This window comes from Musa acuminata, chromosome BXJ1-10, assembly GCF_036884655.1.
Source record: "Musa acuminata AAA Group cultivar baxijiao chromosome BXJ1-10, Cavendish_Baxijiao_AAA, whole genome shotgun sequence".
NCBI lineage: Eukaryota > Viridiplantae > Streptophyta > Magnoliopsida > Zingiberales > Musaceae > Musa > Musa acuminata.
This window is the reverse complement of record NC_088336.1, coordinates 34,161,710-34,184,253: the sequence shown is the minus strand read 5'-3', so window position 1 is coordinate 34,184,253 and position 22,544 is coordinate 34,161,710. Positions and strand designations below refer to the sequence as shown.

The window sequence follows — 22,544 nt, the reverse complement described above, 5'->3', positions numbered from 1 at the left end:
TATAATTTTAGAATTTTTTTCATAGGGCGTTTTAAACTTGAAAATCTTTAAAATAATATTTTAATAATAATAATAATAATGAATAAATAAATATAATATAATCGTCGTCCATAAATATGTTCCCTCCACGGGTCTACCGGAGGCTGCATTATTAACGTGAATTCCAAAAAAAGTCAGATTTGAATGAATGAGCCTATTGAAATCATTAATTGATCGACAAAATATTTCAGATTAATTATATATGACCTTTCGGATCTAATTAGTAACGTAATTTTTATATTTAAAAAAATTATATTTAATTTTTTATAATTTTAAAAATAAAAATAAATAATTTGATTTATCCTAATATTGTTAATGTGACATCATATATATTGGATCTATACAAAAGCAATGAGTAAAAAGATAATTTTAACTTCTTTATTATTTTTAATATATAAAATATTTTAAAATTATTTTTTATTGATATATATATATATATATATTGGAAATTGGAATCGGAATTGAAATCCCATAGCTTGAAATGAATTCGGTTTGAAACCGTGATCGAGATGATGGGAAAGAATGCAAAAGTAGTTTCGGTTATGTGCTTGCTTCTCATGTTTCAAAAAACAAAAAAAAAACAAAAAAGCTGATATATTTCTAATTGAATGTTCTGTGGAATTCAGAACTATTGATGGAAAAAAGAAAAATCATGTTTGGAAAATGATTGATGGTGCAGAGAATGTAGAGAGAAGATGGAGGTGGCATCTATCGACTCCCACCTCGTAAGATGCTGCTATTGGCTTAGTCAGCTTTCCATAAGAATCAGCTCATCCCTTCTCGAACCACTTGGCAGGAAAACAACGCACCATCCGACTTGACGAATTGTGCCCATTTTGTTGCGAGAAAAAGGACAGTAGCAGCCATGAGATTTTCCAGGGCCTGAAGCCAGTTGTTCTCCGGTTCTTTTCCACCCTCCTCCTCCTCCTCCCTTAAACGGCACCTGATGCCTTCCCGCCTCACATCAGGTAGAACTGAACACCATTCTGCCACCATGTCTTCCAAATCCCAGCTTTCACTCCTTCTGGTGTAACGTTTTGCTTGTCCTTCACATTTCACAGTTGAAGAGTTCATTTCTTCTGTTTAATTCACTGGGGAAGGACTAGGAATTTCTTGAATCGCCTTTATGGATTGCTTCAAATCGAGATGAAGTGCTGGTGAAGTGAAGCCATGGAAGTCCGAGGAGTTGCTTCTACCGGTAACCATCTCGGTTCTGTTCTTAACAAGCCATCGAGTCACGGTTTTTACACAAGGATGGCTCTCTTTTTTGGCTCCTGCTGGTTCTTCGTCACCGATTCTTTGATTTGGTTGTTCAGTTTCGTTGCCATGCATCTCTTCAGGTAACCGAGGTTTGATAATTGGTGTTTCAACTTACATGATTCGAAAGCTTCGGTTTGTATTTACTTTTCGAGTGGTACCATCATTTCTTTCTGTTCCTAATTGTAGAATTAGGAAAGACAATAACGCTCAGGGAGTTGACCTCAAAGTTTCCTCGATGCATGATTCGACGAGAGTGGAGCCATTTCCCCAAGTCGGTGACTCATATATTAGAGAGGAGAAAGAATCTCCAAGTTTGAGTTTTAAGTTCCAGTATCAGTTCTCCGATCATCATAAACTCGGTGAGGAACAACTGCTGCGACCGGTTGCGAATGAGGCATCTCTGAAGACTAGCATTCGCAAATATCACTTCTTGTCTGAGAAAGATTATGCCGGTCTCATGGAAGAACCAGAAGCCAAAACTTGCAGTGTCCGAGCGTCTTATGTTCAACTCGGCCTTTTCTCTTTGTATGATGACGAGAATATTAGTGGCGAGCTAAGTACTGGTTTTGAATCATCTAAAAGTTGTCACCTACCATGCGATACAGTGCACACGATTGATAAGCTGGATGGGATCAGAGAAGAGAAATTTTCTAATGTTGCGCGGTTGGAGGAGGAGAACACCAAAAGTAGTTCTGAAACTAATTTACCAAGTGAATTTGAAAGAACCGATCAAGCAAAGTTTGTGTCGGAGGAGTTTTCTGGCTTTGATTCCGACACCGAATCCTTAAGTGCAAGTGATGGTTATTCCGTGAAGGACCTCATCGTTGATTCAGATAGTGATGACTTGTTGTCCGAGTATAATCATGGAGCAGAAACCACACGAGCTTCCATTGATGGCGCTGTATACAAAATAAAGCACTCGGAAGGTATCAGAAGACTGGAAGAAGCACAGCCACAACTCACTCGTGATTATGATTCAGAATCTGTTTCTGTAATCGGTAAACATTCTTTCACTGGTGATCAGAGAAGACATGCAAACATCAGCCTAGATGAAAATTCTCTAGAAAATGAATCAGGCAGCCCCCAACCTGAGCAAAATGGGTTGACGAATCGTGGGGAAGCTGGATCAAATCAAGTTCGGAGGCTTGATGAATCAAAACTGCCGACTTCAAATGCCTTGCAAATGGAACTTATGGAATATAACGAGGATGAGCTTCGCGGAACTAAAAAGCAGAGAAATCTCATAAAAGGTTCTGACGACATCAGCAGACATGAGGATGAGGGTGAAAAAAATGCAGATAGCAAAGATGGCGTTGAAGCTATCACAAACGAAAAGTTGGAGCTTTCAAAAGGATATGATGTTTCCCTTGACGGGTTTCTCGGACAAGAGGATGATGGTAAGCTCATAGCAGAATTGGATGAACTGACACAGGAAGAAGAGTTTGAAAGGAAAGATAATGTACGAAAGAAAAGCAAGGAGGACAAAAAGACAGAGATGAAAGATTTGGACGATGAGGATTGCGATGAGTTGGAGTCTCTCTGGGAACATCAAGATCTAATAGAACAGCTCAAAATGGAACTGAGAAGAGTGAGGGCCATCGGTCTGCCGACCATCCCAGAGGCATCAGAAACGCCCAGAGCGATCAATGATCTGAAACTACGGAAGATGGATGAGAAGTTTCTGCATGAGGACCCCATGGATGAGCTACACAAGTTCTACAAGTGTTATAGAGAGAGGATGAGGAAATTTGACATCTTAAACTATCAAAAAATGTATGCCATAGGTAAGTCCAATGTCTCAAACTTGTATCTTTTACTGCTGTTGCAGTTCATGGATGGCTACTATACCACCAAAATTGCTACTGTTTGGCATCTGATAGTAGTTATTATCCTAATTATAAGTCAATTTATATCAAGGGACTGAGTGCAGTGTCTGAATTCCAGGCTTACTCCAGCTGAAGGACCCCCTTCTGTCAATGGGATCACAAAAGTCCCTACTTCCCAAGATCACATCCATTCTTTCTCAAAGTTTCTGGGCCTGTAGTCGTCAATCTGGTATCAGTCCATCGGAGAAGTTCATCAAGGAGCTACAACATGACTTGGAAGTGGTTTATGTTGGGCAAACATGCCTTTCATGGGAGTTTTTGCGTTGGCAGTACGAGAAAGCGCGGCAGCTACCAGAATGTGATCCGTATCGGAGCCATCAGTACAACCGAGTGGCTGTAGAATTCCAACAGTTTCAGGTGATGATGCAAAGGTTTATAGAGGATGAGGCTTTTCAAGGGCTGAGATTACCCAATTATGTTAAACATAGATGTGCTGTTGAGAATCTTCTCCTAGTGCCAGTCATAAGAGGTAAGACAAGATGTAGACATTGGTTTGGCATCCTAAAAGAAGTCCCCTGGTTAATTATTTCAGCAAAATTTTTCCATTGCATAGATGTTGAATCACTGATGAAGGCACAGAAAAAGCATGCATATTGAATTGAAGTTCTTCCCCTTTTCTTTAAAAAGTTGAAGCAAATCATCTTCATCAAAGTGAAATGGCTCATGATTAAGTTAAAACCTTGGAGTGACTTGTTTAAGAATGAAATCTGCTGGTTCTGTAACATAGGACTGTTTGTTTAATTTGTTTCAGAGGATAGCTCCAAGGAGAAGATGGAGGATCAAGGCGATGGTAATTATATTGTTACTAGTGAAATACTAGAAGACATCATGGAGGAGTCCATTAGGATCTTTTGGGAATTCGTCAAGGCAGACAAGGATGAAACTCCAGGGATTCTGAAGGGTTTGATGGGAACTCATGTTGAACTGCAGGATGCAGCAGATTCTGAGCTCATGACAGACATCCACTCCAATTTGCACAAGGTAGATTGTGATCTTCATTTAATTTGGAGTTTTTGATTAAACCATAGTTTTTTTACATGCCTATTAATTATATATATATATATATATATATATATATATATACAAATAAAAAAAGGGCTTTACATATATATCATATCAAAGTTTGGAAATCGTCATTATGAATTTAGTATGGCATATGTCCCTCCAAATTTTTAGATCATTTATTTTACTCTTGTTAGCATCGATATCATAGAATCTGGCCAACCATTATAATTCGTGGTCACAAATAGCTAATTTGAGTCAGAAAAATATTTAAAAAAATCGGATACCGAAAATACCTTTTATTGTTCTAACTGATTACCATACCCTTTGTTTGTTCACTTCACCTTCAGCAAACTTAGGCTTCTTCTTTCCTCTTCTCCTTCCCTTTCATCACATGCTTCATCCCTTAAGGAGAAATATATTTTAAGAATTACATCAGATGCTGTAAAAGAATTGGAGATTTAAAATTGAAATAAGTTATTAAACAGGCTTGAAGCCCAGAAAGGATTCAATCCTGTCAATTAGAGTCTCAACATCATTATGCTAACAATCAAAGAATGAATATTAACTACAATGACTTATTTATATATGCACATATGCTAAATTTAAATTTGAATGGGTAAATACAAAATAAAAGAACGTTAAATGCAGAAAACTATTTCGTCAACTAATTGATGGCTTTTGTAATTGTGACATAAGATTCCAATAGAATTCTGCTAAACTTGTGATTAGCTAATATGACATGAACTATTGGTTTGCGATGAAGGTGTACTGAAACTCTCATTCCTTTCTAATAGGAGTGATCAAGTTTGAAAACTCTTTATACTTATCCAAATAGGGCAAGAAAAGGCGATTAACCTTCTCGAAGAGTTCGTCTATTTTTTCTTGCTAAAGTGAGACATCCATGTTGATGCTCTATTTCTCTGAACTGTGTGTGACACACTTGGTTTTCTGTTTCAGTGACAGGAAGAGGAATCAGGAGACAGATACTAAATATCCAGATGAATTTTCATCTGATCTAATCATCGACATTGTTGTATTTTCTTGTGTTTGCAGAAAGAAAAGAAACTAAAAGACATTTTACGAACCGGTAATTGCCTTGTCAAGAAGTTCAAAAAGCCTAAAGAAGACAGATCTAATCAGGATATCTTCTTCTCTCAAGTAGACCTCAAGCTGGTAGCAAGAGTACTCAGAATGTCAACAATTTCAACTGATCAGCTCGTGTGGTGTCATGCAAAATTGAGCAGTATAACATTCACAGAGAGAAAAGTTCAGAGAGAGTCTTCTTTTATGCTCTTCCCATGCTGGTAGTAGACATTTTTCCTACAATCAGTGCATGCATAAATGTCTTTCCTCAGCAGAGTCTTGAACAGTCTCAGATACCTGTGTCAAAGAAGAAGTATTATAATGTAAGTTTTGTCATCATAATATAGAGATGAATGATTGGTCTGTCTATGTTCAGTTTGTGGGCAGCATGTAAACGAGATCAATTTTAAGGGGGAGGGAAGGGAGAACTGCAGATAGAGGTAATGTGAGATGTCAAATTATGACAAAAAAAGATTCATATAATTTATCATAAATAAATGAGATTTGCATGACTAATATTATTATTGTCGTTGCATGCGCACTTCTACTGGTTATCAAAAATTGATCGAAGGAATACAAACTAAATAATAAGAAGCCATCAACGCACCAAAATTCACGTAACAACATTATTAAGACCTCGATTACCGTAACAACATTGCGTGGTGTTAATTAACTCGGACCGGTTCGGGCTGGAGCAAACCCGAAGCGAACCGGGTTTAGACCCGAACTTCTTTCTTCTATAGAAGTAACAGAGGCAGATTTAATATGATCCGTTCGATCTAGGTCGTCTTATTTTGGCGTTCTTCTCGGGCGGCTCCTTAAAAGGCCAGATCCATCGATCGGGTTTACTCCTGTCGTTGGTCTCGTAGACGGAAGAGGCGGAGAGGGAGAGGGAGAGGGGCGAAATGGTGCAAAGATTAACGTATCGTAAGAGGCACAGCTATGCCACCAAATCGAATCAGACGAGGGTTGTCAAGACCCCAGGTAAAGATCACATCTCGCCATTCCTTTCGTCTGTTCCAGTGGACGCCGGATCTGTTGTCGATCGATGTGTTTTTTTTCTTGCTTTATCTTTTGCAATCTGATTGGCGTGTGCGTTTTGTACTTCGACGTCTTTTACTGCTTTACTTTTGTTAATGGTGTTAATCTTGAAACCGCAGGTGGGAGGCTTGTGTATCAGTACACGAACAAAAGGGCGAGTGGGCCGAAATGCCCTGTCACTGGCAAGAGAATCCAAGGAGTATGCTTTCCCTTTTCTAAAATTTCATTAAGATTTATCACTTGGAATTTGGCTGTTTGACTGTTACCGCACTTGTTTGTTGTAATAGCATCAGACGTTTCTTATATGGTTGCCGCTTCATTTTGCTTGTTGATAGATTTACGATTGTTTAAATTGGTGTAAGATGGATGCAGATCTAATGTGATTTTTTTTTGGAACCCATTCATTCATCTGATCCATAAGCTCTTGCTGGGTGTCATGAGTATATGGTTTATGTCATTTGTTCTCTTCTGCACTTATCTACTTTTACATGATTATACTTGAGCCTTATATCAGTGCATAATCATCTTGCTCAAGGAAAATATTTTATGTTGATGAGTTCAGTCATTTTGAGTGTATAATTAAAACAATGGATGTTGTGTTGATTAGTTGTCTATCTTTTCAGAAACGAATTACACATAATACAGCTAAAGTGAATTTGTAGACAACAAATTTTGGTGTTGTATTGTATTTTATAGCAGTGATTTAAATAGGCGTTCGGGCGAAGAGAGGCAAGGCCTGAGCGCATCATGTGTGCACCAGGCGGCGTGCTTCAATGAGAAGCTTTCGGCGAGCGCCTGATTCAATTACGCGAACCGAACCGGTTTAAGGCTGGTTTGATTCATAGTTTCTTACCTCAAAAGCCATGCTTCACGCCCGACCCCGAGGAACCCTAGCATTGCTTCTGCCTTCGTCACCGACGCTCTTTGCCGTTGCCTTCACCTCAGAAACAGTGCACTTAGCCTTCCTCTGTTGTCAACTGACGAGTCCGAGGGCCCCGTAGCTTCCTTCTGCTATCGCTTCTTTCCATTGTTGAGGGAGAGGACTGCAGGTTCCTTTGCCACCTACAGAGTCCCTCTAGAGCTTCGGTTGCTGTTGTTGTCTGTAGCCTTCACCGTTGTTGTCCGCAACTTTCGTCATTGCCCTCGGCTTTTGTCTCTGTCACTACTACTGTCCGTAGCTTCTCTTGTTGCCGCCGCTGCTGCTGTTGTTCGTAGCGTTGTTGCAACAATCTTAAACTAATCCTTTGTTGTCGCGTTATCTCCCTCTGTTACTGTTAACATTTTTTTCTTCCCCATCTAACTTTAAGTAATATACTGTTAACAGTATATATTTTTTATTTAATATCATATTTTTATTTAAAATAATTATATTATATATATTTTATATTTTAATATTTCAGAGAATATTTTCTCTCCCTCTAACTTAAGTAATAATGTATGTAATATACTGTTAACAGTATATTTTAATTTAATATCATTTTTTATTTAAATAATTATATTTTTAATTATATTATATATATTTATATATTTTAATATTTCAGAGCGTATTGGGCATTTTGAAACCTTGGTGCCTAGCATTTTTTAAATCACTGTTTTGTAGAATCAGAGATGGTGAATCATTGTATTTTAGTGATTCTTGTTAACCTATGCATTCCTTTATTTGGATGATGTGCTTTTGTCGAAGCCTTCATTTGGTTTTGTCTACCTGCTGTTTAACTTAATAGTAACAACCTTGCTAACATGTCATAAAGATGGGATATTCAAATTTTTGCATGATCTGAGTGTCTGATTGAGGAGATTAATTAAAATCATACTTACCTTAGAAATGTCTAATAAATATTGGTGGTGTGCTTGCTTTAGGCTGATACAAGACGAAGGGTTGATGCTCACTAGCTTGGCAGCTAAAGCATCCAAGTCTCCTTTAAGGATCGTGGTCTGGATCTCCCTATGTATTTGTATGCATTTGTGTCCTGCTCTTGGTGGCAAATGACTACAACGTGTATGGGACCTTAATGTGCTGTGTGCACAATGTATAAATAAGAAAGATAAAGGGTGAAGGTATGCTAGGGATTAGGAAGACGTGAAGGGATAGGTGATGTGGCTTTCGTCCTTTATGTTGTCTCATTTTATGCTTCTAATAATTAACTGTTTGGAGGTTGAGAAGTTGCTCATCAACGATGAACATCATAAAGTTTGTCACTTATCAGTAATCCAACAATGACCTAAGCCTGCATACGGTCTTCAGATGACATAGGTTGATCGCTGATACTTGTGTGATAGCTATTCCCTTTTTAAATTATATCGACTGCTTATGCTATCCTGATGAACTATGCTTTATATTGGCGATAATGCACATAAAGTTGTGAATTTGCTGTAAAATGGTTCGCAATTTCAATCTGTTAGACCGGTGTTAATTTGACAAAAATGTTATAACTCTTCTATGTTTGATTTGATTTTTGTTTTGTATTTTCAGATACCTCATCTAAGACCTGCTCAGTACAAGAGATCCAGGTTGTCCAGAAACCGGCGGACTGTGAATCGTGCTTATGGTGGAGTTTTATCTGGAAGTGCTGTTAGAGAAAGGTTAACAGCAGATTCTTTCAACTTTTCTTTTTTCCTGGTTTTATTTGTCACCCGATTTGATGTTGCCTGTATCTTAGTTTACTTTTGCTGGTTTTGTAGAATTATTCGAGCTTTTCTGGTTGAAGAGCAGAAGATTGTTAAGAAAGTTTTGAAGATCCAGAAGGCTAAAGAAAAGCAAGCCTCAAAGAGCTAGACAAGGTTGAGAGGATCATAAATGCTATGAGCTTTTTATTACCCAGTTGAAAATTTTGACACGAGTATATGATGAGGGCTTGACAATATAACTGCTAATATTTAGAGGCTGATCTTGTATTCCTATGGTGGACTGATTGTTGTAGCACAAAATTTCTGGGACATTGAATCCCCATTAGTCTTTGATTATTTGTTGTGCTCAACTCTCTTTTCCTACATGTATTCTTTGTCAGTTATATTGTTTGCTAAGTAACTACTACGATTTTTCAGGGTGATTGTGGCTGCAACTTCCTGATACAACTGTCCAACTGTTTCTGTTGTACGAGGAAGGCGGCGGTGGATTGAGTCCAATATTTTTATCTGCATAGGCTTCCGTAGAACATTTGGATTGAGTAGAGCCGAGTGTGTGCATAGGCTTCCGTTTAGAACACATTTTTGAGAGCTTAAGCTCCTTCCAAATTGATTCATACGGATACTCGGGTGTCCTACGAGGGTATTGTTTCTCAGCGATAAAAGTTAATTCTGATATACATGCTGTTTATTACTTTATCAGGACGTTGTGACATGATTTCGTTGATCGTATATTCTCTTGCAATGTGGCGTGAGCTCTTTAGCCTATTAAAGATGTCTCAGACTATTGGTTTTTTCTTGTAGTTAATTATTTTTAGCGTCTCAAACTTTATATTTTAAAAAATATATATTGATATCCTTGTAGTTACGAAAATAAAACATATAGGTTCATTTATTCTAATAGTTTTAGCTTTATCGATAAAAATATAAAATATAAAAAGATAATTTTATTGTTCGATGGTGGATGGTGACATCGTTGGCATCGATACCGACAAAGTTGCTTGGTTGCTTTCGGTGATGATAAGATTCACTTTCACTGCGATGTAACTCGCCTACACGAGAAGCACATTGTCGACCTTATCGTTGCCTGCCTCGCGTTGCTCTGCATTTATGTCAACGTCAACGTAATTATCGCTCGACAATTGTGTCGGCGTCAATGCAAATGGTGTGATTGCCACGACGTTTACAACGAAGATGGTTGTTGCCTCGCTGTTGACTCGTCGAGCGGATCCCAAACCCGACCCTTCCCCTTTTGCATTTATGTCAGCATTAATGTAGATTCTGAGCGGTCATCGCCCTTCGATCCAGAGGAGGAGGGTCCTTGTAGTCATTTGATATTCTGCAGGTAGCTTTGTTTCAGCTGGAAGCTAAAGTAATGCCTTCATGAGAAGAATTTGCCAACATAAGCTAAAGTAACTTATGTTGGCAATACAAACATTCAGGAGAAGAATTTGCAGATGAACAACTTCATCAAAGGAATATAAATAATTGACTGGTGAATTGTTTGTACTTTTCTGATCAGATAACTTAACACATTGTAAAAAACAGAGACAAACTACATCAGAAATCTGTATCTAATACATGTGACAATAGAGAGAGTTTAGTACCGAAGCAAGTAGAATTTAGTTCTACTTTTGGTCAGCTCCCCGGATCAGTCGAACCATTGTGGCCAGCATCCAAAGAAGAGTATCAAAGCCAGTAGAATTTAGTTCTACTTTTGGTCGGCTTCCTGATCAGTCCAACCATCGTGACCAGCATCCAAAGAAGGAAGTCAAACTTTATGAAACTGACTTGAAATGGATCACAGTACATCCTGTAATCATATCATCGATGATATACCTCCCTGTTCAGTTATGTTGCAATAGTTCAGTATGTAAGAAAAACATACATGGATGGGAATCTTTGTGTAGCAAATTAAGCACTCGTATTGATCTCTAGTTGAAGAATCAGCTCTCTCAAAGACCCTTAACAATCCCCATACTGCAGTACCTATTGCGTATGATCTGCAGCATAATCACAGCCAAATCAGTGAGCCATTGAAAACTTCACATATCATATGAATAGAACACGTTGAATTATAGAATAACTTAGCTGCCAAGCATTTATAACCACAATTTCTTCCATTATTATTCTGGAATTGCTGTCATACCATCACCATCACTGCTGTCAGTTTAAGTGTTTCGAGAAGCAAGCACTTCGATTTACTGACATGATCAATCAACCAAAAAAGGAAAACAATATCCAGTTTTAGGTTCTTATGGCAGAAGAATTAATGATATGCAAGAATAAACCAAACATACTGATGATCCATGAGCATGAATTACAAACAGCCAGAGGTTTCCCGCTAAGACAAACAGAAATAAAACCTGAGAATCACAGTAGAACAATCCATGAGCCTGAGATATTTGGATCAAAAAGTTTTGGTGCTCCCTCTCAATTGTCCACAAATAATCTACAGATAATGAAGAAATTAGCTTAAGTAAAAAACCAACAATATATAATTATTCAACAATCTGAATATAGTCAAATCAACTAAAAGTTATTGTATGTTATAAAACTAAGATTATAACTGCAGAAAACAATCATAAGCTAACACATCAGGAAGAGGCTTGGAGACCAGAAGGCAGGGTGGAGATCAAATTTGCACAGAAAAGTCTACTTAAAGATTGTTGGCACAATATCTGCCTGGGTTAATTGTTCCAAGCTTGGTAGAGGATGAAGCGACAAATCCATATATGACTATTAGGGGTTAAGACTAACATCCACCAGGATTAGTGTGGGATCCAGATGATAAATCTCTGAAGCATCAACTGTATAGCAAAAAGCTCATTTAAGTGGAATGATTGACAAGGGAAAAAAAATGATGGCAAATATAAAAATGTACAATATCAAACACTAAGCTTGGACATGTATTGGTTCTCATCAATTCCAGAATATTTGGCAAGCCCAATTGTCAATGTGAAATTTAAGCAGGCAGGGAAACATGTAGAGTTTAGAACTCCAACCTGGAAAAACTAAAGTAGGGTGATTATGTGCGCATGGTTCTGGCCAATGCAACAATGGAACAACCTAAATCTAGTGCCAAACTCACCCTCTTAACATAAAATATCATCCTTTTCTTCCAAAAAGAGGGAGACAACTTGTTGTCTGTACAGTATCATGGCAAGTGATAGAAGATATCTAAGGTCATCAATCAGATGGATAAATATTTCTTGATATCAACCATATTTTTTAGCAGTCCCTGGATTCAGAAAATTGGGTTTCATTGTAATTATATCTCTAGTCAAGTTGAAGCTATAATGACATTTCACTGTCCTCAAACAGTCACTTGGCAATTGTGCATAATAATAACAAAAGTCATACCACGAACAAACAAAAGAAAGAATAAGCAGGCACTACTATCGGAAGAACCAGAGCTAGAAGCCAGTTATAAGGAAAGAGAACTACATATTCTTTGGAGAAAATAACATTTTGAGAATACCAGATTGATCAGCTGCTAACCGAGTAGCATTAGTATTATATAATTTGCACTGGCTTCTCGATTCTTTTGATGGTATTGCCATAGTTGAAGTATGGTTGTGAACTGATTGGTGTCTTTTTTGACAGGCCTTAGAATATTGGATATTTTCATCTTCAAGACAGCAAGCTCCCACTTAAATTAGCTCTTTGAGATGTCCTAATTAAGAGCTTGATTAAGTACAATATCCTCACGAAATTTCATTTGGCGTTGCTTTCTCAATAACTTTTTATCTCTTATTGCATCATAAAGCAGTTCATAAGCATAATAAGTTATATGACCTTTTTTCATCAACTCCTCCACAAGAATCTTAGGAGCTGCTATTTCCCTTTTATCAACACTGAATATGGTATGCACTACTTCTGGGACAACACCACTCCTCACCATTATGTGAATGAGGCCAACAGCTTCATGAACTCTGTGGGTTACAGAAAGACAGTTTATTACCCGTCCAAATGTTCCCATTGTTGGAATGAAACCTTTGTTGATCATGACTATCAGAAATTCATAAGCACGGTCAGTATTTCCAGTCCTACAAAATCCATTGACTAGGACACTGTAAGTGTATGTGTCAGGCAAGCAGCCTTTGTCGATCATCTCATTATAAATCTTCTCAGCCATATGAATGTTCAGCTTCTCAGAAAATGCACAGATCATAATGTTATATGTATCAATTGTTGGAAAGAACTTATCTTGTTTCAATTTTCTGAACAGATCATAGGCTCCATCAAGATCACTGTTCCTGCAGAATCCATGTATCAATGTGTTAAAACTAATGGTATCTGGAGTCAATCCTTCATTTGTCATCTTCATAAGCAAATCAGAAGCTTCTTTTACTCTATTGGCATTGCACAGATTTTCTATGAGTATGTTGTATGTGATAATGTTTGGATGACATCCTTTCTTAACCATCTCTGTAAAAGTTTCAATGACATCAGATGTTTTTCCAGCTTTGCAGAGGCCATTCAGTATGGAATTGTACGTGATAGCATCTGGCATAATACCATGAGTCCACATCCTGTCAACTATTTCCAAAGCTTTATCCACCTTCAGTCGCTTGCAGTAGCCATCGATCAATGTATTGAAGGTAAAAACATCAGGAAGGTATCGTTTGGCTATAGCATCATTCAGAACAACAGTTGCATCAGAAACATTTCCCATCTTGCATAATCCGTTTATGATGATGTTATATGTCCAAATATCAGGGCTACAACCATTTTCGAACATCTCACCCATGACTTCCAAAGCCTGCAGTATAAGGCCTTGCCGAGACAGCCCCTTTATTAGTGAATTGTAGATAATAATGTCAGGTTTTAGAAGCTTACGCTGAGCTTCATCAAACACCTCGAATGCCCTGTTGATGTCACCTTCCTCGCAGAGCCCATTGATTAGAGAGCAATAAGTCACGCGGTCTGGCACAAACCCCTTGAAAAGTGCATCTTTTAGAAGTTTACAGGCATCTTGCACGCGACCCATTTTGCAATATCCATCAATGATTGTATTATATGTAAAATCATCCGGCAGGCAGCCTCGATTTGCCATCTTATGCAGATATTGTTCAGCTTCGACAACCTTGGAACTTTTGCATAAACCAGAGATAAGTGTGTTATAGGTGATCACATCCGGAGTCAGACCCTCACCCATTTCCTCTAACAACGAAACAGCCTCAGACAACTTACTATCCTTACACAGACCTTGGATTAGTATATTGTAAGTGAACAGGTTTAGAGAAATGCCCCTCTTCATAACCTTGGCAACAAGCTTGTAGCTTTCTAGAACATTCCCTTTATGACAGAGGACATCTATAAGCTTGTTAAATGTAACTATATCAGGGCATAGTTTTCTACTTAGCATTTCTTCAAACAGATTGCAGGCCTCACATCGACAGTCCTCCTCGTAGAGCCCACGGATGATGGTGCAATACGAAACCGCATTGGCGTCGCACCTTCTCTGCGGCAGATTCCTCAGAAGCCTCAGGGCTGCGTGCGGTCGTCGAGTTCGACAGAACGACTTGATCCTGATCGTGAAGGTGTAAATGTCGGGAACAATTCCTTTGTGGAGCATTCTGAGGTACACTTTATGCGCTTGATCGTAGTGCCCGAACTCGACCAAAACGTTCATGATAGCATTGTAAGATATAACAGTCGGCTCACAGCCATAGAAATCCATCCTCTCGAACGTATCCACCGCGGCCTGGACCTTCCCTCGTCGCCCGTAGCTCCTCATGGCGCCCACATATACCCCTTCGAGCGAGGAGTTGTCGAGGTTCATTCTCATCTCTGAGATTACATCCTCCATGGCCTTGAACTCTCCATGGGATCCGAGCTTGTCCGCCATGCACTTGTAGGTGAAGAGGGTGTGCTTGAAGCCATCGTCACTCGCCGCCGAATTGAACATCTCGAGAGCCCGAAGTGGGTCCTTTTGGTGCTTGATCACGGCGGCTACATGTTTGGGCAGCAAAGTGCGGCCCATCACACTGGCACAAAATTACATAGCATCTGCGGCGATTCTTCACCTCCGACGACGACGATGCCAAACAGGTCGGGTTGAAGAAACGGATCGAGGCGAACTATTATATAGCGTGTCTCTCAAGTTCGCTCTCGCGCAAACAACACGATTTGACTTGGACGCGAAGACGTTGAGAGGGTACGAGCGCCGTCCGTAGGTCTCTCCGGCCTTAAAGCAAGCAAGAGCAAGACTTGCTTAGAAAGAGCAAATAATGAGATTTATCTAAAGAGGAAATATTGCCGGATGGATTTGTCTAATTATTTATCTAAAGAGGTATATTCCAAAGAGTTTCAATTGGTGAAATGAGATTTTGTATACCCTACCAATCATATTTTCAAATTGTACAAGTTTTTACATGATCTAAATATTCGAATAGTCAAATGACGATTTAAAATAATTTCATTTAATTTGGAGTTAATTTAATTCTTAGAGAAAAAAGACTAAATGGTTTCTTTTTTTTCAATCGCTCAAAGATAGTAAATATATAAGAGAATATAATTAATATTTAATATCTATTATTATTATTTGTTCAGCGATTTATATTTTATTTTTAAGATATAGTTTATATAATTATTTTATATTAATGCAAATAAATTTATAATACTATTTTTATTAATTATTATTTAGTTAGAACTTGTTATTATTGTAATAGCATTACTTGGTTTGAACTGATTCAAATCTTATATTAGGTTAAACCGATCCAAATCGGAGGATGGATTGAAAAATGAAGGAAAAAAGAACAAAAAGATTTGATGGGACAGAAAAAAAATGAAGGAAAACATGAGGCTTTTCTAGAGAATTTGATGTATTTTTTCAGGTATTGATGGATTTATCCTCACCGATGTTTAAGAACATTCATGTTCGTTTTCTTGCATGGCACTGAAAGAAAAATTCTACATCCAAATGCATATGACACCATTTTTTAATATTAGGAATCAACCAAAGAATTGTCCGCCCTTTCAATCAAAACTACCTACGAGGAATTAGGTCTCTCTATTTCCATCAGTATGGTTTACTTAATTTCTCCACTGCAGTCTCCTAACATTTAATACAGCAGAAAATTAAATCCCATATGTTTATAAATATGTGCCTGCAACTTATAATTTTAAAGGGGTTGCTGACCTGCCTTCGCTTTAGCCGTCGCAGAACACTTATGGCCCAACCCATGATGTTACATAGGAACCTGAAATCCAGGAGCCTGAGAAAGAAAATTTTGCAAAATAAATCAGCTAAAAGGTTATTGTGTCTAGAACAAGATAGAGCTTAAAGAAAAAGTATGGGTTTGAATTTTCACAAAAGTATGTGGAAGCATTATCATAATCCCCATTAGCATGAGTAGTGGTAAATGAATCCCTCGACAACAAATGAATTATTACCTGAAAAATTTTAGGAGAGGAAAAGAAAGAAAATGTAACATTCCAGCTTATAAATAAACATGAAACATCTATAATTTCAATGCAAGCCAATCGATCTAACAATTGCATTGGCACCCTTACGTTATCCGTCCGCATGTAAGGACCCGTAAAAGAATCAATAAATATATATAATAATATCTCGGACTTAGTTGAAATTACTTAAGTCATGAGATACCCTTATATTATCCATACGTAAAAGATCAACCTAATTGCAACATCGCTTATGTTTCAAAAGAAATGTAAAAGAGCAAATTGATTAGTTCTGAAAATGAGCAATGAACAAGTCTTGACATCTCTCAAAGATGATATAAAATAAAAAAAATAAAGATTTTAAAAGATAAATGAATAGTTCAAGTCCACAAATAACTACTCACAAGATGTTAATTGAATTCACAAATTTGTATGTTAAGCTTACGAAAACTTACTAATGCACTTGACACCTGGTAAGTAGTCGTTTGCATATTTACGACTCGTTTGTCTTCTAAAGTTTTTATTTTTTTTATTATCTCTTTTCTCACTTGCACACTAAGTTTTGCTAAATTGTTTGTAAAACCATCCTCTTCGTGAGATGTCGAGATTTGTTAATCAATTTTCTCTTTTATAAGTCTTTAGGGATCCGAGCGAGATTACGACTAAACTGATCCTTTATGAACATATAATGCAAGAATACCTCGTGACTTAGATAATTCAAAGTTAAGTGATTTTTTAATAAGAACTAACAAGTTAAAAGGAGTCGTAAAAAAAAAATCTGCACAAGCCAACAGAATGAAGATAGCTTCTGTAGAGGCAAATAATAATGTAATATAACTTTAACAGGTAATAGATTAAACAAGATGATAAAACTGGTGGCATGACACGTAGTATCTGACCAAAATCTAAAGTTCAACTTCAGTTCCCACTTTCCACTATATAATGTAATTTTAATGATAGCGGTAGTGGCCTATTTAGAAGTGCTCTACGTGTAATCCATTCCAAAAGCAAAAGCATGCCACTAACTTTAAAAATCAGTTGAGGATTACGATATTTTTTATTTTAAAAAAATGGAGGTAGGTGTCATTCGTACACTTTTATAATTTCAAACACTAATATAGATATGTAAGAATAGGTTGAAATAGCATTATCTTTTTTTTTCCTATTTAAAACATAACAGTGCATTATGAGATCCTTGTCATGCCAGTATGATGGCTACAACAAATTTTAACTGAAACTTAAATAAAATGCATCTATATGGCCAAGGAGAAGATACTGCTGAAAAAAGAAAGCACAAAAATAGTTTGTAACTTAACTTGATAAAACAAGCCAAAATCAAAAGATCAGGAGACAAAAAAGGCTTTATTGTTCCAAAAGAATTCTTCTTGTGTCATCTTCTTTGCCACATGAAAGCAAAGTATTCTATAAAGTTTGACAAAAAATCTGTTTTTTACCTAAGCAATAACTAGAGGTACCATTTACAGAATAACTGACAGATGGATACAAGAAAAAGCCAGAACCTCAAGGCATAAAAACAACAAAATTCAGTGAGAAATCGTAGATTTTAAGGGTTTCATTATGAAAAGAACCATCAATTCGTAAGTCTAATGCATATCAGGGGCTTACCATTAGAGCGGCAGAGCAGAAAGAAACGGCACCACTAGCATTCGTAGGATAATCGCCATATACAGCTTCAATTCAGTGACTCTGTACTGCTGCCAATGCTAGTCTCTCAGAGTCATCAAAATTCATAAGAAAACCTCTAATCATCCATCTGACATTGCTGTCTTCTGAGATCATAGATTAATGACAATTCAGGTCAAGGATAGTAGATCTACAATAATAAAAAGAACATACTTCTCATTAATTAAAATATCATCACCACAGCCTCTTGGTAGTGCAGTGTACGCAGATTTATATTGATGAAAATCATAAGAAGGGCTGCCATTTTTATCACAGCATATGACAATAAATCATTCTCATATGCATGCACGAATTATAATAAAAATCTGAAGATTACTAGAAGATAAACAAGTTATAACTATGTTTAATGAACATTTTAAGCTTGTTTAAGAAGAAATAAACTATAAATTTATCTTCACACAAGGGACACAAATACCACAATTATGGAGGAAGAATATTGAGAGAATAAGCATAACTGCAACTCACCTCATGGCAGATCTCACAGGTTATATCGCACTTCTTGCCGCACCAATGTTGCACACATGCCCTACGAGCATACTACACATTGCAAAGTACAAAATGTGAATAACTTAGGCATAAACAAAGCAACAAAAAGCTTAAGAAGACATTATACTACATCCAAGAAAGAAACTTATAATAAAGAGCAAAATTCAACAGTAGCTAATCAAGCCAGCCCTATTGATGTTTGCATCAGTTGCTTTCAGAAAGATGTAAGATATTAGTAGAACAAATCCGATGTTGAAAAACTAAAGTTTAAGAACAAGTATCCAAAAGAAATGATGGGGCTTTTCTATTCCATCATCAACCCCTGGATATCCAGACTTTATTGACATGTTTCAAAAAGTTTAAGCTCTTCTGGTGAAAAGCAATATAAAAATAAAATATACTATATGCAATCTCTCTGAAATTCAAGTGGGCAGAAATCAATTGAGAGCAAGCCATCAACAGCTTCTCGTCTCTATAAGGCCACTCAATTGCTAGAATCTTAATCTAGTGGTCCTCTCTGCACCTCCTTTCCCGTGCTCTCTAATACAAATGCTACATTCATATTGGGATAATAATATATCTACAATTTTATTCTGCTAGTTCTTTAGTATTACGTTTAGAGACTCTCAAACTAAAGAAACTACACGACACTGCCGCAGAGCAGAATAAGACGCAAGACAAATCAAAGCCTTGTGCTTCAAAAAACAATAGAAAAACATTGGTGTGGCTAATAGTATAATATGAAGGAAGAGCATAATGAGCTCATTCAGAAGAAGAACCTGTATTCAACAAATCAAATGGTTTTGCATTTTTTTAGAAAAATAATGTTTTCTACAAATAATCTACAAGTCACTCGTAGAAATCACAAGAAGAATATCCACAAAAAGAAACATATATTCTCATTTACTATACCTTTGCATATAGACATAGCACTTAAAACTGATTTGCATGCATATTTCAAAACCCAAGAAAAGCTAAGTCATGACAAATACCTTACAGATAAGAAATATGACAATATACAAGAAATTAATTCCTGTTCGACTAGATTAATATACATGGTTTTCATATCCATTTACTGCAAATAAGCGTATAGCCATATAGAAGAGAACATGGTGAAAATTTTTAACACATCAGGCATCCTAACAAAGGAGCAAAGCTTAGAGGAACATGAAGGTCAACTGATTTACTTTGCACAATATTGGTGTGGAAGATCGGTGGACAAGGTATATAATAACTGGCATGAAATATGCATTTTTACTACTAATTCACAATTCAGCGAAGAATTGAAGACGATGAGGCTAAGTTGGTCAAAAAACTTACAGACCTTCAAGCTGCCACTGCAAGTGAAAGGGGAATCTTAGTTTTGACGTGATCATCGCCTTGCCATATTTGGCATTCAACCATCTGAATTAGAGGCTCTTCTTCACCAACCTCCTTGTCTTCCTCTCCTGCTTTCTCATCAGCAGAGCTGACAGCCGAAGTAGTAGGAAAGGTTGGTTGACAGCCATGGGCAGGCCAGCAGAAGGCGACGAACCCTCCCGTGCCTTGTCTTCCTTGTCATTAGCCGATCCGTATGCAACACCAAATGATCGCCCATCTCCTTCCGGCGTCTTCGCTACCAGAAACTCCTCGAATGCTCCTGCAAACCTAATGTTTTTTGACAAGCAACTTGAGAACATATCCAATCAATGATTGATATCAAAGGAATTCTTGGTCGAGAAAGAGGCAACAAAAACCAAGTAAATCACGCGCGATTCGAAGGCTGAGACAAAATTTGGAAACCCTCAAATGCCGCGAAAATTGCACAAAATCGCAGCGTTGTTTTCCGCACGAATCCAGAATTTCACAAGGGAAATTATTTCCCCAATTCCTGATGTTTTGGATCAGAAACAGAAGGCCAAATCAAGAAACGAATTATGAAAACAAATCATGCTAACAAAGGAATTCTTCATCGAGAAAGACACAATATGAATGGGAAGGCACCAAATCGTCGCGTTTATGTCCGCCAGCATCCAGAATTATTACAAGAGCGACCTAAACTATAACAAAGAAGTCAAAATAACAAAAAAAGAAAGAGGAAAAACATTTCTTTTCTCTGCCCTTTGTAGACACAATATGAATGGGACTCAAATTGATCTTTTAAAACGAACAAAAGATTTTTTAACATCATCAATATTTAAACAATTAATATAAAGGATTAAAATCATACAAATTAACTAAGAACTAAGACAATCAACCAAAATAATTATCCATAAAATCACGCTATAAAAAAGACGAACCGTATAAAAAAAATTGAAACACTCTGTCGTCGAACATCAAAAACAAAATAACTATTCGTAATTCATAATATAAAACATCAGTTAAACATAAAAGTATCCCTACCCATCACGCTACCGTGTCTTCTACTTCTTCCACCTTTCTCTGCCCTTTGTCCACCAATCCCCTCCTTTTTCCTTTCTCCCATCTAATTCTTCCTCCTTTGTTATCATTTCTTTTCCTCTTTTTAATCATCCAATTAGACAAAGACAAAAAGAAGGAGACCAAAAGAAGCTCTTAGGGCCTACCTGGGAGCGGCAGCTTTCGGATCGTCTTACGGGTCAAACAGGAGCTGATCATGTGAAATCTTATAAAAGATTATGAAAGTTGGTTTGCTGTTTTGTTTTTTTGACTTTTTGATTCTATTTCGAAGGTTCACATATCTTATTGGGATTAATCACATATTACCCTTATAATTAGTTATTTTTATATTTTAATTTCTATATTTTTAAAAATTATATTGAGATTTTTATAATTATAAAAGTAAAATATTTGATCCTTTGTTCTAATAAATTTTCTCTCAATTAATTTTTAATCATATAAAATTATCTTTTAAAATTTTAAAATTATACTTTATAAATATAAAAATTTAAATATAACTCTTAATAATGTACAGATTAATTAATTATAGGAATAATTTATAATTAGTTTATTTTATCGATTCTGATTTGTTAATAGATAAAAATTATCAATTCGTGAGTTGATCTGATTAGTTCACTATCGAAAGTGTAAGTCCTTCGTAATGACTCCTCCTTGCTGACATGGAGGGTTTGCACGATAATCTTATGAGGAGAGCTCGCTAGGGGAGGTGGTTTGTAGGGGTGATCCAACCCTCGTATAGTGGAGTTAGGTTGGAGAGCTAAGTCATTTTTGCTATTGAGTTACCTCCTAGTTGTGTCTTCAGATGATATTAAGGATCTTATACAACAGGTTTGCACTGGGGGCATTCCAACTCGACCTCTCTGATGCTTGAGTTAAAGAGATGGAGAGAAAGATTAATAATGTAAGTGAAAGAGCGAAGAGTTTTGCCTCTCTTGTCTTTGCTTAGCCTTGGGCTTGACTTTTATACCTAAGCACTTGGTGATGTGGACAAGTGCTCGTTAATATCTCCCTCTTTTCTTATGTGACAGAAGCATTTAATAAGAGTGACTTGCCGGTGTATGACCCCCAGGGGCATCGTATAGAGCGGATTATCAAGGTAGCTCATCAGATCTAACTCTCATTCTTTTTTGGGTCAAGCAATGCATGGTCCCTCTGCCAATCGTCCAAAAGGGAATGTTCATGAAGTCGGGCCATACCGACAGTCATTAATAAGAGACGTGATCTCTTTCTCGATTGTGGTGAAAATGAAGAGAGGATATTGTGAGCTCATTTTGGGAGGTTGGGACAGATGTCGTGACCTCCTGTTGTCTTTTACGGGGAGTAGGTGACTCCCATGTTAGTGCTTAGGTATTGCTTCATTGGTCTAAGTGGTGGGAGGAGCTGATAATGTTAAGATTATCTTTATCATGATTATAACTGTATGTTGATTTAATGTCAACACGACTTTGGGTGATCTTATTCTAATTCATTGATAGTTAGGTATTAGATTTTTATATATTCTTTAATTATAGACAAATTGTCATGTCACAAGAAAATCATTTAGTAATGTTATTTCTGATAAGGACTTTATTTCTTCTTGTTAGGGAC

At 37.0% G+C, this 22,544-nt stretch overlaps 3 protein-coding genes across 24 annotated transcripts; 2 read left to right on the top strand and 1 right to left on the bottom strand.

The window, feature by feature from the left end:
- Positions 1-898: 898 nt before the first annotated feature.
- On the top strand, positions 899-5,636 carry LOC103969991 (uncharacterized). Of its 2 annotated transcripts, XM_065085050.1 has the most exons (6): positions 899-1,007; positions 1,101-1,379; positions 1,486-3,083; positions 3,244-3,654; positions 3,937-4,166; positions 5,244-5,636. In XM_065085050.1, the coding sequence occupies exons 2-6, from the start codon at positions 1,210-1,212 to the stop codon at positions 5,496-5,498; spliced, it is 2,664 nt and encodes an 887-aa protein (XP_064941122.1). In that variant the 5' UTR covers positions 899-1,007; positions 1,101-1,209; the 3' UTR covers positions 5,499-5,636. The 2 variants fall into 2 exon arrangements, with proteins under 2 accessions (XP_064941122.1, XP_009381895.2); XM_009383620.3 differs by lacking the exon at positions 899-1,007 and having other exon boundaries at positions 1,073-1,379.
- A 466-nt stretch (positions 5,637-6,102) lies between these two features.
- Positions 6,103-9,638, top strand: LOC135581195 (large ribosomal subunit protein eL34-like). 2 transcript variants are annotated; one of them, XM_065085049.1, is made up of 5 exons: positions 6,103-6,257; positions 6,434-6,513; positions 8,788-8,897; positions 8,997-9,095; positions 9,360-9,638. In XM_065085049.1, the coding sequence occupies exons 1-4, from the start codon at positions 6,179-6,181 to the stop codon at positions 9,088-9,090; spliced, it is 363 nt and encodes a 120-aa protein (XP_064941121.1). In that variant the 5' UTR covers positions 6,103-6,178; the 3' UTR covers positions 9,091-9,095; positions 9,360-9,638. The 2 variants fall into 2 exon arrangements, with proteins under 2 accessions (XP_064941121.1, XP_064941120.1); XM_065085048.1 differs by lacking the exon at positions 9,360-9,638 and having other exon boundaries at positions 8,997-9,278.
- A 316-nt stretch (positions 9,639-9,954) lies between these two features.
- On the bottom strand, positions 9,955-21,200 carry LOC103969575 (putative pentatricopeptide repeat-containing protein At1g74580). Of its 20 annotated transcripts, none has more exons than XM_065085030.1 (9): positions 19,864-20,869; positions 18,519-18,590; positions 17,976-18,139; positions 16,087-16,162; positions 12,421-15,132; positions 11,240-11,391; positions 10,828-11,143; positions 10,547-10,752; positions 9,955-10,278 (listed from the first exon to the last, which is right to left on the bottom strand). In XM_065085030.1, the coding sequence occupies exon 5, from the start codon at positions 14,926-14,928 to the stop codon at positions 12,616-12,618; it is 2,313 nt and encodes a 770-aa protein (XP_064941102.1). In that variant the 5' UTR covers positions 14,929-15,132; positions 16,087-16,162; positions 17,976-18,139; positions 18,519-18,590; positions 19,864-20,869; the 3' UTR covers positions 9,955-10,278; positions 10,547-10,752; positions 10,828-11,143; positions 11,240-11,391; positions 12,421-12,615. The 20 variants fall into 20 exon arrangements, 17 of the variants coding, with proteins under 17 accessions (XP_064941102.1, XP_064941112.1, XP_064941107.1 ...); XM_065085040.1 differs by lacking the exon at positions 9,955-10,278 and adding an exon at positions 21,104-21,200 and having other exon boundaries at positions 10,400-10,752; positions 19,864-20,186; XM_065085035.1 differs by lacking the exon at positions 9,955-10,278 and adding an exon at positions 20,922-21,120 and having other exon boundaries at positions 10,400-10,752; positions 19,864-20,186.
- Positions 21,201-22,544: the final 1,344 nt, after the last annotated feature.

What these genes read in the sequence shown, in the direction of transcription:
- LOC103969991 (XM_065085050.1), top strand. Translation starts at nt 1,210, where the DNA reads ATGGAAGTCCGAGGAGTTGCTTCTACCGGTAACCATCTCGGTTCTGTT. An exon ending in GTTGCCATGCATCTCTTCAG is followed by an intron (nt 1,380 to 1,485) that starts GTAACCGAGGTT and finishes TCCTAATTGTAG; the next exon opens with AATTAGGAAAGACAATAACG. An exon ending in CCTAGTGCCAGTCATAAGAG is followed by an intron (nt 3,655 to 3,936) that starts GTAAGACAAGAT and finishes AATTTGTTTCAG; the next exon opens with AGGATAGCTCCAAGGAGAAG.
- LOC135581195 (XM_065085049.1), top strand. Translation starts at nt 6,179, where the DNA reads ATGGTGCAAAGATTAACGTATCGTAAGAGGCACAGCTATGCCACCAAA. An exon ending in GAGGGTTGTCAAGACCCCAG is followed by an intron (nt 6,258 to 6,433) that starts GTAAAGATCACA and finishes TTGAAACCGCAG; the next exon opens with GTGGGAGGCTTGTGTATCAG. An exon ending in GGAAGTGCTGTTAGAGAAAG is followed by an intron (nt 8,898 to 8,996) that starts GTTAACAGCAGA and finishes CTGGTTTTGTAG; the next exon opens with AATTATTCGAGCTTTTCTGG.
- LOC103969575 (XM_065085040.1), bottom strand. Translation starts at nt 14,928, where the DNA reads ATGGGCCGCACTTTGCTGCCCAAACATGTAGCCGCCGTGATCAAGCAC.